This window comes from Cyprinus carpio, chromosome B6 (genome assembly GCF_018340385.1).
Source record: "Cyprinus carpio isolate SPL01 chromosome B6, ASM1834038v1, whole genome shotgun sequence".
NCBI classification, from domain to species: domain Eukaryota; kingdom Metazoa; phylum Chordata; class Actinopteri; order Cypriniformes; family Cyprinidae; genus Cyprinus; species Cyprinus carpio.
The window spans coordinates 25,630,972-25,648,237 of record NC_056602.1 but is presented as its reverse complement, the minus strand read 5'-3'; the positions used below and the strand labels follow the sequence as shown (position 1 = coordinate 25,648,237).

The 17,266-nt window shown below is 35.2% G+C and overlaps 1 protein-coding gene across 1 annotated transcript; it reads left to right on the top strand.

Moving 5' to 3' along the window:
• The first annotated feature begins 204 nt into the window (after positions 1–204).
• LOC122137709 (protein APCDD1-like) lies at positions 205–12,771 on the top strand. The gene is made up of 4 exons (XM_042726497.1): positions 205–601; positions 9,573–9,756; positions 10,013–10,541; positions 11,430–12,771. Exons 1-4 carry the CDS (start codon positions 541–543, stop codon positions 12,198–12,200), a joined length of 1,545 nt encoding a protein of 514 aa, XP_042582431.1. The 5' UTR covers positions 205–540; the 3' UTR covers positions 12,201–12,771.
• Positions 12,772–17,266: the final 4,495 nt, after the last annotated feature.

The window sequence follows — 17,266 nt, the reverse complement described above, 5'->3', positions numbered from 1 at the left end:
TTATATAAATGTGTGTGTGTTTGATTAATACATTTGTTTTGTTTAATCTAATGTTGTGAGCAGGTTTCTCAACTTGCTGGCTTTGATTATGCCCTTTTGCACCTTACCCTGAGTGCTCCCCAGAGGGTTAATGCTGGGAGGTTACAAGTTCCCTCCTCTTTTCTCTCCCTCCCTCCCTCTCAGACTCTTGCTCCGCTCTCTAGCTACTCTCAACTGAGTAACTCAAAGACAGACTCTTACAAGCACCACACAGGTTTATCATCACCAGAGAGAGCACAGAATCAACAAGAGACGGACTTTCAAGCACCATCAAGAAAGGAGATCTTACAAACTCAGTCAATGAGTTCTACCATGAATGGAAAACTTCACGTTTGAAGATGAACTTGGATTAAGCGGATTACATTGATCTGCATAACTGGTAATCTCTCATCTGACACGCTCTTATTGACGTGAACATTCAGGAAAGGCGCATTTCCAAAGCTTTTTCTTTTTAACCCTACATTTATTGTAAAGTGATTTGGATACTGCAAGTACCTGATCATGGCTGAGGAGAGACTTATTCACCTGTTGAATACAACTTGGATAGTTTTTCTCATGCAAGGTTAGTTAACTTGTCTTTTATACTCTTCTCTCTGTCATTCTAAATGAAGCATTTCAAGACACTATTTAAAATACTAATAAATATTTAAATAATCATTTAAAAAAAATGAAAGCGCATGATCATACGCCTGATACATTTGAATCATAAAATGTTTTTTATATTGTGATGCCACACAAAAAAAAGAAGAAGAAAAAAAAAAAAGCTTTTAGAGTCATACAATGTGGTTTTTATCCTCTAAAAACAACTGGTGCTCAGTGGTTCTTAATCCTGGTCCTGGTCTCCCTTATCTGACACACCCAAATCAGGTCTTGGAGCCTCTATTATTAAGCTGATGATATAAATCAGGTGAGTTAAATAAGCAAAATATCCAAAATGTGCAGGTCTTCAGATCCAGGACTGAGAACCACTGTTGTTGAGAAACCAAATATGCTTATTTGAAGAACCTACAATGCAACTGCATTAACTTCATTAATTAAAAATCACCATATAGCAACTCAAAAAAACTATAAAGCCAAAAATGTAAGAAACGTGTTCTTTGCTGAACCTGAAGGACCTTCATGTTTATCATACTAGTACAGCCTAGATCTGCATTTATCACAGATCCAACCGGGCAAAACAATCATTATAAATCAGAAACATACCTATGATTAAGTTTTATGGCACATTTGAATTAATTAATCTTATGTCTTATGGTATTCATGTAAATGCAAATAATCACAAATATGAATTATGAGAATCTTAAGTATAAGCAAGTTTAAGAATGGCTTATTGTTAATGTGTGAAAGTATGAGCGCTGCCAGCCAAACACCTTCATTATCGAGACCAACATGTCTGAGCAATTTCTACTGGATTTTTTTGTCTGGATTTCATAAGAGTAATTAAGATCTAAAGGATGACAAACAGCTCTCAAGAAAAGGTTCAATTAAAGTTTTAGAGGTAATTCCAGCTTTAATTAACCTTAATAAAACCTATGACAAAACTAAACTTGTCCTTACATTGTTAAAAGAAACACATGCAACTCACGCTTACAGCCTTTCTGAATACTTAAGCTGATGTTGGTGGGACATTTGTGCATGTATAAAACACAGTGGGCTAAAAAATGCTTCTGGTTTGCATGCAAATGATATAATCAATCACATTTTTGAAGCCCATATTCTTAAAAAAAAAGTTTTTGCAGCACCTCATCAGCTACTGCATTTACACTATATATGGTCTACAAAGTTATTTTGACATGAAAAAAGTTCTTGATGTTACATTTATAGGTTCTTTAGATCAGCATGTCAGTTTCTGGCTTCTTTAAAGCACCACACAGATGGTTTTCTAAAGAAATAAAGAATAACTGTCAGTTCAGGAACTTTAAAAGGTTCTCCAGTGGCATAAGGTTATAACTTTCATTTTTAAGAGTGCACAAGTAACAGAAATTTGGCTTGTACTCCAGGAAAATCACTGTAAGTTAGTCAGGTGAAGTTGAAAGAGCTTTAAATATAAATAGCAAAGAGTTTTGCTCGACACTGCGATCTCACTCTCACCTATCCCCATGCACCGCTCTTTTTCACCTGTCAGTCTCCTCCACGGGCCCCGGACCCCCGTTTTTGTTCCAGGCTCTTTTAAAGTTAGCAGGGTTGTAGAGGAGGCCATTGTTTCCTGTGAAAGCAGATCACAGCTGTGGAACTAATGCCACCATTAAAATAATGATTAGAGTAACAGGCCAGCGCCATTAAGGACCCCTTCTGTTCGTATGCCATTTAGTGGCTGTTTTTCTTCTATGCTCCCGTTCCTTTCAGTCAGGGATGGTTAGGGTGATGAAGAAAGCAATAGGCTTCTGTTCTCACTATCAGGCCGCCTACAGAACGAGAGAGAGGGAAAGACTGGTGCAATTACACCCACCCCCAATGACTCATGGCAGTTACCCATGACCTCAGAGGTCAGTATGTGTGCATTTGTGTGCCTGTACTTTTTCTTTTCTTACAAAACATGGGTTTCTTTTATCAAACAGCGGAATTAAATCTGCGAAAATGATTAATATCATGCCCATGCGCTTGAGTAATCTGCCAAAACAGATGCTAAATGCAACAATGTATTGTAGTTGGCTGTTATACTTTGTCTACTTTGATTTAAAGTGGAAAATTATTTAACACAAGGTGATTTTACAAGAAGTTACGCCTCAACATTGATTAAAAAAAAGCTTGAAGGCTTTCCAGTATTACAAGGAATCGCCACCATAATTTTTCCAGCTGTTTGGCATTGTCTGCTCCTCTCATTCCACCGTTTTAAAAATATGTCTGCTTTGAGATGCATGAGTAATATTCATAAACATACGACATGATAGAAAGGCTGTCAGCCATTTATAGATAAAAGGAGGCCCAGTGCTTGTCAGAGAGACTTTCACTGATGCACTACATTTCAAAATCATCAATCAGCTAGGAGCATAAGATCACATCAGTTACTGTCTCGTTAACTGATTTGGTATGTGGTCAGTAACAGGTTGGATTAATGCATATGGTTGACTAATGTTGGTGAATTTTTGAGAAAAAAAAAACAAAAAAACCTTTTCCACATTTTGACATAACAAATCCCATATACATGATATGTATAATATATAATACTATTTAAAAGTTTGAGGTAAGATTTTAATTTAGATACATTTATAAATTACAAATTTATAAATTCTTAATTTATAAAAGTAAGAAATTACTACGTTTATATAGCAGGGATGCTTTAAATTTATCAAAAGTAACAGTAAAGATATTTATAATGTTACAGATTACTTTTATTTTAAATAAAGGACTTCTATTTCTATTTTTTCAAGCTTATTTACAAAAAATCCTGACAAAATTTGATCATGGTTTCCACAGAAATAACGCAACTCTGGTTAATATTGATGATAATTAAAAATGTTTCTTGAGCAGCAAATTGGCATATTACAATGATTTCTAAAAGATCATGAGACACTGAAGACTGGAGTAATGATGCTGAAAATGACATTAAATTACATTTTAAAATATATTAAAATAGAAAACTTATTTTAAAAGTAATAATTTTTCATAATACCACTGTTTTACTGTATTTTTTATCAAATAACTGAAACATTTGCAAGCATAAGAGACTTAAAAAATATCTTTAAAAAAATCCAACCCGATCTCATGAAAGTGTGTATAAAAAGGAAACAAAAAGTTGTGGTATTGATAAGCAAACATTGACTTTGTTGTGTATATGCTACCCAGCTGGTAGGATTAGGGTTGTGGGGTAGATGCTTATCATATGCACGCGAAAACTGCGTATCATATGCACGCCAACAAATTTCATATCATATGCACGCGAAAACTGCATATTATATGCACGCCAAACATGTGAGTATCATATGAATGCCAAATTCCATTTTTGCGTATCAATACCACAAGTTTTCATTTAATTTGGCATACTATTCATACGCATTTTCCTGAGACTGGGCTCAAAAAAATCATACCATCATACATGTCAAAGTGATTTTAAATGAAATTATTAAATATCACTGAAATAATGCAGTTTTTTATTAGGTTGGAATTTGGCACGACATTTACTGAAGTTAAAGTTAGTGTAACACAATTAAATTTGAAGATCTACTGAAAGTTGTGTTCAGATCAAGATCAGAATTTCATAAAGTTAACAGCATTTCTGCCATAATTTGCCTTAACACTCAATTAATAACCAAATACTTGTTGTTTTTGATTAGGCTAGCAATATATTGCATTAACTAGACCCAAATACCTAACAGAACTAAAAAAAACAAAAAAACAAATGGGATAAGTTACCAGAGCTCTACTGGTTAGTCACTATCAGTGATGTTGAGTTAACCCTAGGGGTAACCGTTACTTTGAGGGACAAACTTTCTCATAATCCCTTATCTAAATGAAAACAACTGCTAGATTAAGCAGGTTTAACGTTCATGAAAAGACAACAATGCTGCAGAATTGTAAGGAAGTTGAGTGAAGGGAAGAATTCTGGGGAAAAAAAAGCACACATACACCCACCATTTCTTACATGGAGATATAACTGCTCTGTACACAAATCGTATTCACATTCACTTGAACGTATCAACAGAGAAACATATTGTCCTACTCTTTTCATAAACATATGCACATGAACATAAGCGTTCACACACCTTTGTTACCCCTAGCGCTTATATGCATGCACACACATGCAGACTTGACTCTTTATATGAAACTTTACCTTTCTGTAACTGTACTTCATCAGACAAAAAGATTGTGACAGAGGGAGAGGGAGAGGAAGCAAGGAATCTGAGCTCTATCCAAAGTAAATGAGGTGTAAATGGGAGTTTTTTCATCAGGGAGCAGTTATCAAAGCAGGGGCCGGTGGGAGAGAGAGGCGGATGAGCAGCACAAAGGCAGCTAAACACTGAAAAGGGGCCATTTCATGCATGTGGCAATACTGTAGTGCAGTGATGATGGTATCAGATGGTGATACTATGGTGCTTTGATATATGCAGTAGTTCTGAATTATTACCATATTCATATATACAGTATGATCCAAAAGTCTGAGAACTCTTTTTTACATGGAAATAAATGAAGGTTTAAGATTTTGAAAATGAAAAATAAAGTTATAACGTAAAATGAAGAAATTTTATTAAAACAAAATACTATAAACGAGGCTAAAATACAACAATTAAAATGTGAAATTATTAGTATTAATTAATAATTAACTAGTATTAATTCTAATTGTATAATTAGTAAATATGATTTTTTTTCAGTTTGACTTTTCAAACAATTACTCTAAAAAAATTATTAAATTAAAAATAATGCAAAACAGAAGCATTTTCACTTATTTAAGTGATTTATACAACTTTTAATTTTCAGTTTGATTAAGTTGAAGTACTAGCCTAAATAAATAAAACGTGAAAAACTAAATAAAAATGACCAAAAAAATTAAAAATAAATAAAACTTCAACTATAATTAAAATGAAAACAGAAAAAAAAAAAATGAAGGTTTGGAATTTATGGAATTTGTTTTGAAGTGTTGGAATTTTAAATGAAAAATGGAATTTTAAATAAACAAATAAAGTTTATGATTGATATTAAAATTGAACTGGTTTGATGTGACTGAAAATAAGGCCATGTGTACAGTCTCGACTTTTTTTATCCTTTGGAATAACATGTTTTTAATGTTTTATTTGAATGAGTGATCAAAATTGAACCGGTGTCTCTCACAGTGTCATTTTATTCACATTATATTAAATAGGCAAAGGCAAATGGCAGGAGGAACAGTGGTAGAGAGGAAGGGGATATTTTCAGTAATGACGCATTAGGGGTGAGAGAGAAGCTGTCCAAATTGAAATGACAAATAAAAACAAATACATGAAACCGATGGAGGTACTTTTGCTAGCCTCACTTCTTCTATAAATCAATGTCTCCAGTGTGTGCGTCTGGGGGTGTTGAATGGTTGGAATATTAGGACAGGTAGTTTACTTTGGCTCACACTAAAGGGAATTGCCTGTAAGCAAAGAGACCACACACACATTCCACCACAGCGCCCTCTGCTGCTCAATATCATGCACTGCCGCTTTGACTGGGACGCACAGCGCTTCCGTGCCATTTATAAGAGAGATAGAAAGATAAGAGGAGACAGAGTGAGATTATAACATAGATAGGATCTCGCCGTGAAATCCTCACAAAATTTACACCATGTCTACACTGAGAGACACAACACAACCTCAGCGCTCCTATTTACCAATTAGATGGACGTCTCTCTCTCTCTCACATATATATATATATAAATATATATAAATGACGTAGATATATATAAATGGTAGGTGTTTCAAAGTGAGTAGTTTTCATGAATGGGTGATTTTTTCCCTCGACATTAGCGACAGCGACCGTTATGCAAATACAGGAGCTTAATATGAAAAATTCTAACGAACTATACAATAACTTTCGGCGATTAGAGGCGTTTAAAACGTATAAACGTGGCGTTTATAGACAGGTTGAGGACTTTTAATTTTTAAAATGGTAATAACAGCAGCTTTCAACCCAAGTTTACGAAGCGCTGCTCCAGAGGTTTTGCAACAGGCAACCAATCATAAACTGAAGAGTGCCTGCCTCATTAAATATTCATGAACCATGAACTCTTGAGAAGCAATTGAAATGGTCAAACAGCGGAAAACGCAAATAATATTTTAGAAACATACATTCTTACAAAATCTGACTACCCATAGTAAAGTATTAAAATTTTAAATATGGAAAAACTAGACTGAAAATGACCCTGGCTTAGAATTTCAAGTGTGAAAAGCCCAGAAGCTATATATCTCTACTCTACATGCAGATAGTAATATAAAACAGGCCTGCATTGAATAAAAAAACATACAAGAGAACCCCAGCTTGATTAGAGGCTGCTGAACCATCAAAACAACCGTAAACAGGCGGGTGAAAAGCACATGCTAACTCTATAGCATTATCACTTTATTGTGATCGTGAACAACAAGTCTGCTTTCACATTGGCTCTGTATTGGGAAAAAAAAAAAGAAATAGAGAAAAAACCTTTAAAAAGCAGAGCCTGTATCCCTCCCAAACAGCATGAGGAAATAATTCCCTTCTTTCAGGCAAACAACTAGACCCAGCCTGACATGCTCAATAAATGCTCTGTAATTATGCAATCAGAGAAGTTTTAGGGTTACAGTTAACAACTGTGAATAAAAGCTTTTTTATTTAGTGCTTCTCTGAGAGAAGTTTCATCTGATTATAAGTTCCATCGAACTGATTAAAAAAACTATAAAATAATACATGGTGGTTATATTTTTGGTGTAATATAAAAACAAAAAAAAATAAGATATATGATACTTAATAATATGTAACATTTTTTTTTAGTATAATACTAGTAATAATACTTTTAAATAATACTTAAATATGACTTTTTAATTTATAATTTTATTTATATTGTTTTTATTTTATTGCTTAAAAGTTTTTGTTAAGTAATTTATTATGTTAAATTGATTATATGTGTTTTGTTTTAATTGTTAAAAAATATATATTATTCATTAAAGAATCCTTTAAAAACATATCATGGTTCCCGCAAAAATCATGGTGAGCGTAAGAGACTTCTCTTGAAAACATTTTAAAAATGTTCTGTCCCCAAACTTTTGAATTGTAGTGCATATTGAAATGATTTATTTATTTTTTTTAAAAGCATTTGCACTTTAAATTAAATTAAAAACCTCACACCTCTAAATTATCATTAAAGTATTTCCTGAGTTTTGCAAGGAAATTTTCTTAATTATTATCAAAATAAACCGTCACAATGGAAATCAATAATCTTAATTGTCCTAAAACAGGCTTAATCTTTTTTTAATATTTACTGATATAATCTGTTGAGTTTTGAATGGATATTTTTTTTTTTATTATAAAAGTAAACCGATTTCAGGGGTTGTTTCTCTCCTTCCCACCCGTTCAAGTTTGACAGAAGAGCTCATGATTTTGTGTCCACATATAGTGAAGCACTTCTCAGCATGCAACTTCCCAAAGTTCTCCCTCTGCTAATGAGGTTTACTACACCATATATCTATAATGTTCTTACTCAAGAACAGCTCTGCGGTGAGGCCAACGGCAAGGAGATTTACCGATCAAACAAAGATGCCCAGTGCCATGTTGACAAATCTCACTCCTCATGAACTGGAACTATGTTTGCTTTTCTGTCTGTTTAAAAAAATTGTTATATTTAATTTGCAAGTGTTGTTTTTTTCTTTGGATTGTGTTGAATATGGTTTCTGATTGAATTGAAGTTGGTGTCTTATTGAAGTGACGTGCCTCACCACAAATCGTGGTCAGAGCAGGATTGGGATCTATATATGGCTCTAATAGACCTCATCACGTTTCATTACATGGAAAATTACAGAAATGCAAAATCCTTCAACCACTTCCAGTTCAGCAAAATCCTGTTTATGGACCGTAAAAGACCATGAAGTGAAAATGCTCCTCTTGGAGTTTTTTTTTTTTTTTTTTTAATTGCTGGAGGTTCCAAAGCTTTTTGAAGTGTCTGAGGTTTTTAAAGGTTTAATTTATTTGTAAATGTGGTGGCAGAGTCATGAAAAGAGATCAGCACATTATTGCAAACTAAGAGCTTCTGGAATGATTTCAACGAAGCCCTTTGGATTTAATATATTGGCAACTCTTACAAGCAACAACAATCCACATAAACTGTTAATTGGGACTATAGCTTAGAACTCATGACTTGCAACTACACTTTAAGGAAATATTTTTATTAAATACATTACCATATAGAAACTTTTTAGGATTTAACAGGATTTAAAATATTTTTAAAATATATATATATTTTTAAATATATTTATAATACATCTTCTTTTTCATTTCAACTTTAATAATGAAAAGAAAATAAACTTAATGATATAGTTCACCCAAAAATGAAAATTTGCTGAAACTATAGTCACCCTCAGGCCATGCAAGATGTTGATGAGTTTGTTTCTTTATTGGAACAGATTTGGAGAAATTTACCATTATATCACTTGCTCACCAATGGATCCCCTGCAGTGAATGGGTGCCGTCAGAATTAGAGTCCAAACAGCTGATAAAATATCACAATAATCCACATGATTCTAGTCCATCTAATGTCTTGTGAAGTGAAAACCTATGTGTTTGTACGAAACAAGTCCATCATTAAGGCCTTTTTCAAACCATTGTTTTTCTGGCATAATATTGCTTTTTCCAGTGAATAAGTCATCTCATCTGAATAAGAAGAGAAATATGTCAGTGGATTTTGATGTGAGAGGAAAACAGGATGGATTATTTCACTGGAAGAAGCATTATTAACGGTTACGGACTTGTATTTTGGCAGGAAGCGACAGTTTTAAGTTAAAAGCGCCTAGATGGATTTGTTTCTTACAAAAACAGCTTTTTCGCTTCACAAAATATCAATTAAGTTCGCATTAACATACATACAGACTGAAAATTTCCCTGTCTCTCCTCAGTTTTGTGTGTAAGGGGCAGTAAGCTGTGGGAAGTGCCCACCGCCCCACTCGTACCCCATGCCAACCTCAGCACAAGACTGTTTTGGGAGCCACAATGCCAGACTCAGCTACGCCATCTACAGAACGAAGCAAGAATCACAGCCACCATACCACCCAAACTGGAGGGCCACTGGGTGTCAAGCAGGTAAGAGACCAAACACTTTTGACCCAATTTATGTTTCAATCCAAAATCCTGGTCTAATTGTGATTTGTCAGTGCATATTATCAGTGTTGAGAAACCTACTCTGAAACTGAAGCCAAGTGTCATTTAAAGTAGTTCAGTCATTTTGTCTCATTGAATATCCTTCAATTGAAAATGCATCTCATTATGGAATTACAATGGTTCGCAACTGTCATATTAACTAACTTTTTGACTTAAAATATTTTTCATTTCTTCTCAGATGTGAAGTGCGACCCGGCCCAGAATTCCTCACTCGATCCTACACATTTTACCAAAGCCCCACACGTCTCTTCAGGGCCCTCCAGCATTATTACTCTGACAGCGAGTGCCACATCCCAACCTACTCTCTTGTAATCAGGGGTAAGCTGCGGCTACGCCAAGCGTCGTGGATCACCCGTGGAGCCACTGAAGCAGAGCACCACCTCCATAAAGTAGGAATGGTCATTCACAGCCAGAAGGCCATTCATCATCTCTCTACCCGCCTGCCCTCTTCCTGCCTGGGGCTCAAATCTGGAGGACACCTGGTGCCTCATCGCTTCTATGAACTCTTTAATGCCAAAGCAGAGAAAGACTGCCTGGGTGCTCTCGGGTTCTCCATGATGGAACTGGAGTTGCTGCGGGTGGAGACCCATCACCATCTGCACAGCAGGCCGGCTCAGGAGCTGTTCTTAGGGGATGTGCACACAGACTGGAACGAAAGGGTGCACCACAGACCAACTGGTTATCAGGAGCCTCTGCAGAATGCTATGGTGAGTGTTAAGACTACCAATTTTATTTTGCTTTAAGACTGCTTAGGACTGCTAAGATAAAATGCTGACCAAATTCAATATCTACACTTTAAAAAATAAAGGTTCTAAAATGGGGAATTCAAAACACTGCCATAGAACATGGGTGCCCAATCCAGGCATTCAGTTCCAACCCTGATCAAACACACCTGTCTGTAATTATTGAGTGCTGAAGATCTCAGTTAAATCAATTGGGTTTGATCAGGGTTGGAGCTGAACTTTGTGGGAAAGTAGATCTCCAGGAACAGTACTGAGGAACCCTGCCATAAAAAAAAAAAAAAAAAAAAAAAAAAAACATTCTAGGTTCCTCAAAGAACCTTTATCATCCATAAACCCTTAAAAACAGAGGTTCCAAATGGAAGTTTTCACAATGATGCCACAGAAGCACCATTTTTGGTTTCCCAAAGAACTTTTTAGTAAACAGTTCTTAAAAGAGCAATTTTATTGTAAATAATATTTTAATACAATAAAGAACCTTTTGGGGAATTGAAAGGTTCTGCAGATGATAAAAGGTTCCTCATAGATGCCAGTAAAGAATCTTTATTATTTCTAATCCACAAGAGGTTCTTTATAGTGGTGAGGGGGGGGGGGGGGGGGTTTAGATTAAAATGTTATTTTTCTTCTTCTTCTTTTTTTTTTTTTGTATAATCCATGATAATTGTTTCCAGGATTTTTAGATGAATAGAAAGAAAAGCATTATTTGAAATCTTTTGCAACATTTTAAAAGTCTTTCCTGTCACTTTTTTTCAATTTAATGCTTCCTTGCTGAATAGAAATATAAATTTCTTCCAAAAATAAAAATAGAATTGACACCAACCCTAAAATGAACAAAATCCTTCTTTTTACTCTCAGCACCACATCCACCCATGCCCAGTGTGCGCCCTGGTATACCGAGCCTCTGAACAGCATCCACCCATCCTTCCTCCATCCCCTTCCATCCCTCTGCATCTAAATGGAAACTGGGTGAGTCAACACTGCGAGTCCCATCCAGCCGTCCTCTTCCTCACTCGTCTTTTTGTTTTCAATGAGGAGCAACGCACTTGGGAGGGGACCTACCAACATTACTCCGACCCAATGTGCCGCCAGCCCAGCTTTACACTATTGGCATCAGGTCATTATGTTAAAGTGGGACAATCCGCTAAAGTACATGGGGCCACCGCGCTCGTCTTTAAGGTGACACGAGCAAAAGTGATCGTGTATGACCAAGCACTGCTGCAGGAATTTAATTCAACGCAAAATGGGAGATGTGGGCAGCCGGGTGGGTGGGAGACGGGCGTCGCGCAAGACATAACCTGGACAAACGGATGCGACGCATTGGGGATACGACTTCCGCACAAAGAGTATGAGCTGTTTAAGATGGGGGTGGATAATAAAGGGCACCCCCTGTTGTTTAATGGGAAAAGGCCCACGGATGGATCCAGCCCGGATAGACCTGCAAAAAGGCCAACGTCCTTTCAGACACCAATGGTGCAATGCAGCACAAGGGTTGGGGTGGAGCCACGCTACAATTCCTTCAGTGATCATTCAATGGGACCTAAGATAAGCTCTGCTAATGCACTGCACTCTTCGTTGATTCTGCTGTCTGTATTAAATGCATGGTGCTGGAATATTTATCTTTTCTAAAATATGACATGCCATTCATGTTCACTGATCAAATTCTGACCCATTTATTACGGGCATTGTACAATCTGATAGACTGGAGGAGGATTGTTCTCTTTGGTGCTATAACAAAACGCTTGCTGCAAATGCTCTGAAATATGACACTTTTTTTTTATCTAAGAAATTTTCATAAAGCAACATTTTTACATCGAAACCTCCTTTTATCATATAGTATATCAACATTAATTTTTGATGTCTGTCATTTGGAGCGTTGCTTCATATGAACTCCAGAAGAATGCTACATGGATATCTATTCAAAACCTGAATGTTCTGTAGAAAGTATATTTGCCAACATTCCATCAAGATAAACAGTTACATGTAAAATACTTCAAATACTTACCAGTGCACAAACAATGGTGTGATTTTGGGGTGGGACTATCTGTCTGACCGACCAACGGGAGGCAGGAGTATTCGAGGAACCTGTTTGAAAACAGTCATTATATCTGCAATTCTTCAGCTTTAAAACCAGATGTGGGAGATACAGATAGACATTCAGATTTTCTTTCAACTGTAAATGAAGAAAGAAGATTTCCCCCCCCAAAAAAAAAAAAAAAAAAAAAAAACACGCTGGAAGTTAAAATGCCTTTTTCTGATCTTGTATGTCCTAATTATTTGATCTGAAGTGCATACGTGGATTACATTCAACATAAACTACCCTGTATTCTTTCAATAGGCTGTTGTCTTCAAGACAAGGACACTTAGCTATTTTTTGCCATCTAATAAATTTTATGTAGCTTTAATCTTCTAATAATGGTAAGGGTGAATATATTTATTGCTACCATTAAAGTAATTTTGATAAGAAACTTCATGGATGCTTTTTTTAACATTGATTCTCTATTAACATATCTACATATTAGTGCTGTCAAACGATTAATCGCAATTAATCGCATCCAAAATAAAAGTTTTACATAATATATATGTGTACTGTTTTTTAAATTATGTATATATAAATACAAACACATGCATGTACTGTATATAAGAAAAATATGTAATGTTTATTTTTTAAATATATTTATATATAATATAAATTATAAAAATATAAATATATATTTTTAATATATATATACATTTTATGTAGATACATTTTTTCAAAATATATACTGTCTGTGTGTGCTTTTATACATACATAATAAATATACACAGTGCACAAATATATATTATGTAAACAAAAACTTTTATTTTGGAATGTGATTAATCGTTTGACAGCAGTACTACATATATCTAGTACTGTACAAAATGTATCGTGTATGACTATGGACGTTCAGTGAGCTCTTGCACAATGGTTCAATTCACATCCAATGTTGAATACATGTGCAAGACATTTGAACAGAGCTGTCATATGGCTTCCACATTATGCTCACGCTCGCCAATATCTGAAGCATAAGTTCTCAGAACTCGTACAATTCACTCCCTCTGTTTATTTGGAAGAACAGGAAGTGTTCAACTCATTCAGTCTTAGTTTAGCAGAGCGTGCGATTTTCTGTTTTTACAGAGTGGAGTGATTCCTTGTTCTGGAGGCAATCTTTAGAAGCAAAAAAAAATTCCAAGATGTCCAAAGGAATCTGTCAAACATAAAAATGCATGATATTGTTATAGTTTTGACATGACCCTTAAAGGAACTGGATATAAAATAAATAAATTTGGGATATAAAAAAGATAGAAATACCATATTTGCTTATATGGTTTAGAAACAATTGCTGTAGTCATGTTTTTTTTTATTTTTATTTTTTTATTTTAGCAACTACAGTTACCATTTTTAGATGTTAATCCTTAATTAAATGCATAAGCATGAACACATCAATTATGAAATAATCAGAGGCACTCATGAAATCCTTGGTTCATACTCATGTTCAGATTTGGTATATCGCAAAATACCATTCTTTTCTCCATTGCAAAACCTTTCGAGATCCTGTGCTGAAGTGGATACACATGCTTCTGTAAAAGCCACATTGTTTTGTAAATAACTATATTACCTATGATCCTGCAAAGACCACCAATCACGAGTCACGGAAATTACAGCAAAAGAACAACAACATCCGACTGTGAAACAAACAAGTCTTCCTACACTCTCAAACTACATATATTTTTTATATGTATCCAAATATTGTGTAATAATTAATATAATTTTTTATAATACGCAGCGTTATGTCTTGTGAATAATGTCTTTTTTACATTATTCACAAGATTTCATAGCTTCATAGATTTTTTTTCTATCTTAAAATATACTTTTTTATATTTCCACTTTTTTTGGCTTCAAATACCAAGATGAATCATAAAAATTGTTGTGATTCTCATATATGGGTGGTTTGTTTTATGGCTTGTCACAATTAAAAAAGTCCCTATGGAGAAAATGAATGGCACAAATACTTACAGAACAAAGTCGTTGAAAAAAAACTGCACTGTTGCGTTATGTGGGGGAAAAACTGCTTGTATGCAACAATGACAGTCCTATAAAGTATTGTGTCTTATTAATCACAGATGTTCTCAGCATTTGCACTTACCAGATAACAGCCAAACCCAGAGTTCAAACCTAACAGTAAAAAAATGAAAAGAAATTGGAATAACCCTTAATTTTGAAATGTTTAGCCTTAATAAGCAATGTCATATGGCCAGCCATTACCCAAAATACTCAAGAGACTTCCGCTTTCTACTCGATTTCTTTTTTACTTATCTTAGAACTACATCATTAAAACCATCTGCAGGCTTATTTCTGTTAAACAAGTCTTTTGGAATCATGAAACGATGGAGTTTGTGGTTTTTCTGTTAAAAGTAATGAAATAATGGTCGCTGGCCGAGGGACGTAACGGAAGAGAGTGCGGAGGGCAAAGCAAGTCACATCCAAAAGGCAGCAGATTGTTTGTATTAAATCGTGTCTGTGACGGTGGCTCTGGGTGCCATGAGGTAATGCTTTCTGGTTGTAACAAGAGTTCCGAAGATTGGGAATTTGGAAATAATAAATAGAGAGCGGCAGAACAAGTCACCATACTGACAACTAGCCAATAACAGCAGATGACTGTAGAAGTCCAGCAAAACTGATTAAAAATAAGTGACAATTTTCAGAGGTCTTTCTGTGGTTACAGTAAAACTAATAAAAGCCAACTGTCGGGAGATCATATTGCAAAAAAGCCTTTGGCTTGTAATCACGCTTCTTGCTTGTCAAAAGAATCTATAAAAAGATTTAACACAAAGCCTATTTTGCACTGTTCAATGAAAAGTTACGAAGCATAACAGCATGACTGTGTCCTAGTTACAATGTCTTTGCGCCTTGGTCTACTGCTCCAATTATTATTGCTAATGGGATGGGCGGCTTTGATCATTGGCTCTTGTGATCAGAAACAACACACGAGAGCAGCAGTTGTTATATAGTGGGTCAACAACACACTAGAGCCGCCGTTCTAAACTAGTGGGTCGTGCAGAGTCAGGATGACAAAATAAACCGACTTATCAATTAAAAACCGCAAACAAACTATGCAAGGTTAACAAAAACCCAGACTGTGTTAAATTCACTAGAGAAGAGGACGAACTTGGAAAGAGCATGGTGTGGAGAATTATTGGCTGCCGAGAGCAAGAAACCATTACAAGTCAAGGGACGTTTTGAAACTCTATAAAGTCAAAGGAAGAGTAAAATCCAGTTTTTCTATAGCAGATACACAACTGATTGTTATTCAGGAAGGGGGTAATAAATTGATCAAAATTTAATGTTATAATGTTACTGTTAATGTAATTATAATGTTACAACATTTCTATTTTAAATAAATGCTGTTCTTTTGAACTTTCTATTCATGAAAGAATACTGGAAAAAGTATCACAGTTTCCATACAAAATATGAAGAGACACGACTTTCTTTTTTATCACTGATAATATGTTTCTTGAGTAGCAAATCAGCACATTAGAATGATTTCTGAAGGAACATGTAACACTGAAGCCTGGAGTAATAATGCTAAATATTCAGTTTTGCATCACAAGAATAAATTACATTTAAAATGCATTAACATAGTAAACGGATCTCTTAAATTGCAATAATATTTCAAACTTTTTATCAAATAAATGCAGCCTTGGTGAGCATAAGAGACTTCTTATCAATCCCAAACATTTGAATAGTATAGTGTACATCATATTAATTTAGCCTATTTTTAAACTATGCAGCTCAGAAAAACAAAACCAAAGAATCAAATCAACTAGACTTGACATGCACAGTCCACTGGGGTGGAGTGATCCGTATATGGCGGTAAGTTTGCATTTTGCAATCATGCATTCACAGAAGAACATGTTTCTGGCTGGCAAACGATAATAAAAAAGGTACAATAACACAATGCCAAAGTAAAACGTTTTCCTTCAGCAAATCGATGTGTCCAAACCTCAGAATCTTTGTGGGTTTGTCATAATAATTCCCTAGTAAGGAAACAATGTGAACCAACTTCTTTAACAGACTGATGAAATCCAGCCTTCGATGCAGAAATTATAAAAGTACAAAGATAACATTCCATACTTAACAGCGGCGAAAAATCCCCTCGGTCGGCCAGACAACTGACATTGCTTCAGATGTAGCAGAGATGCTTAAAAAAAGTGTTATTGTATCTCATTACAAAAGTATACTTCACACATGGTAAGCATTTGCACTATTTATACGAGTCATTATTTGATGGTAGTCTTTCCAAACCATCATAAAACTGATTTCATCCCACAAAATGATACTACCTCTTGAGACCGCGCATGTAAAAGTTGCTTCATAAAAGTCTTCCAGAGTACAGTAACAGCCTCAAATCACTAATACTCACAAAGAAGAGCTACGTAAGGGCTATTTGCCCCCTTATTCTCGACTACAGACCTCCACTCACAAGCTCCATTAGAAACATCCATTTCAAGGCTGTACAGTTCAGTATATGAGCTACAGCTGTCCAATAAAACTTCAACATCAGCTAGACCCACTGACATGAGGAAATATAAAAAGACATTACATATCTATAAGGTCTCTTCTGTGGTATCTGTTTTCAAAGTGCAAGTGTGAGGTCCTGTAATGGATCAGATTA

Bases quoted from the DNA above. Each gene is read 5' to 3' on its own strand.
- LOC122137709 (XM_042726497.1), top strand. From the start codon at position 541: ATGGCTGAGGAGAGACTTATTCACCTGTTGAATACAACTTGGATAGTT. The intron at 602-9,572 runs GTTAGTTAACTT...GTCTCTCCTCAG, and splicing joins GATAGTTTTTCTCATGCAAG to TTTTGTGTGTAAGGGGCAGT. The intron at 10,542-11,429 runs GTGAGTGTTAAG...TTTTACTCTCAG, and splicing joins AGCCTCTGCAGAATGCTATG to CACCACATCCACCCATGCCC.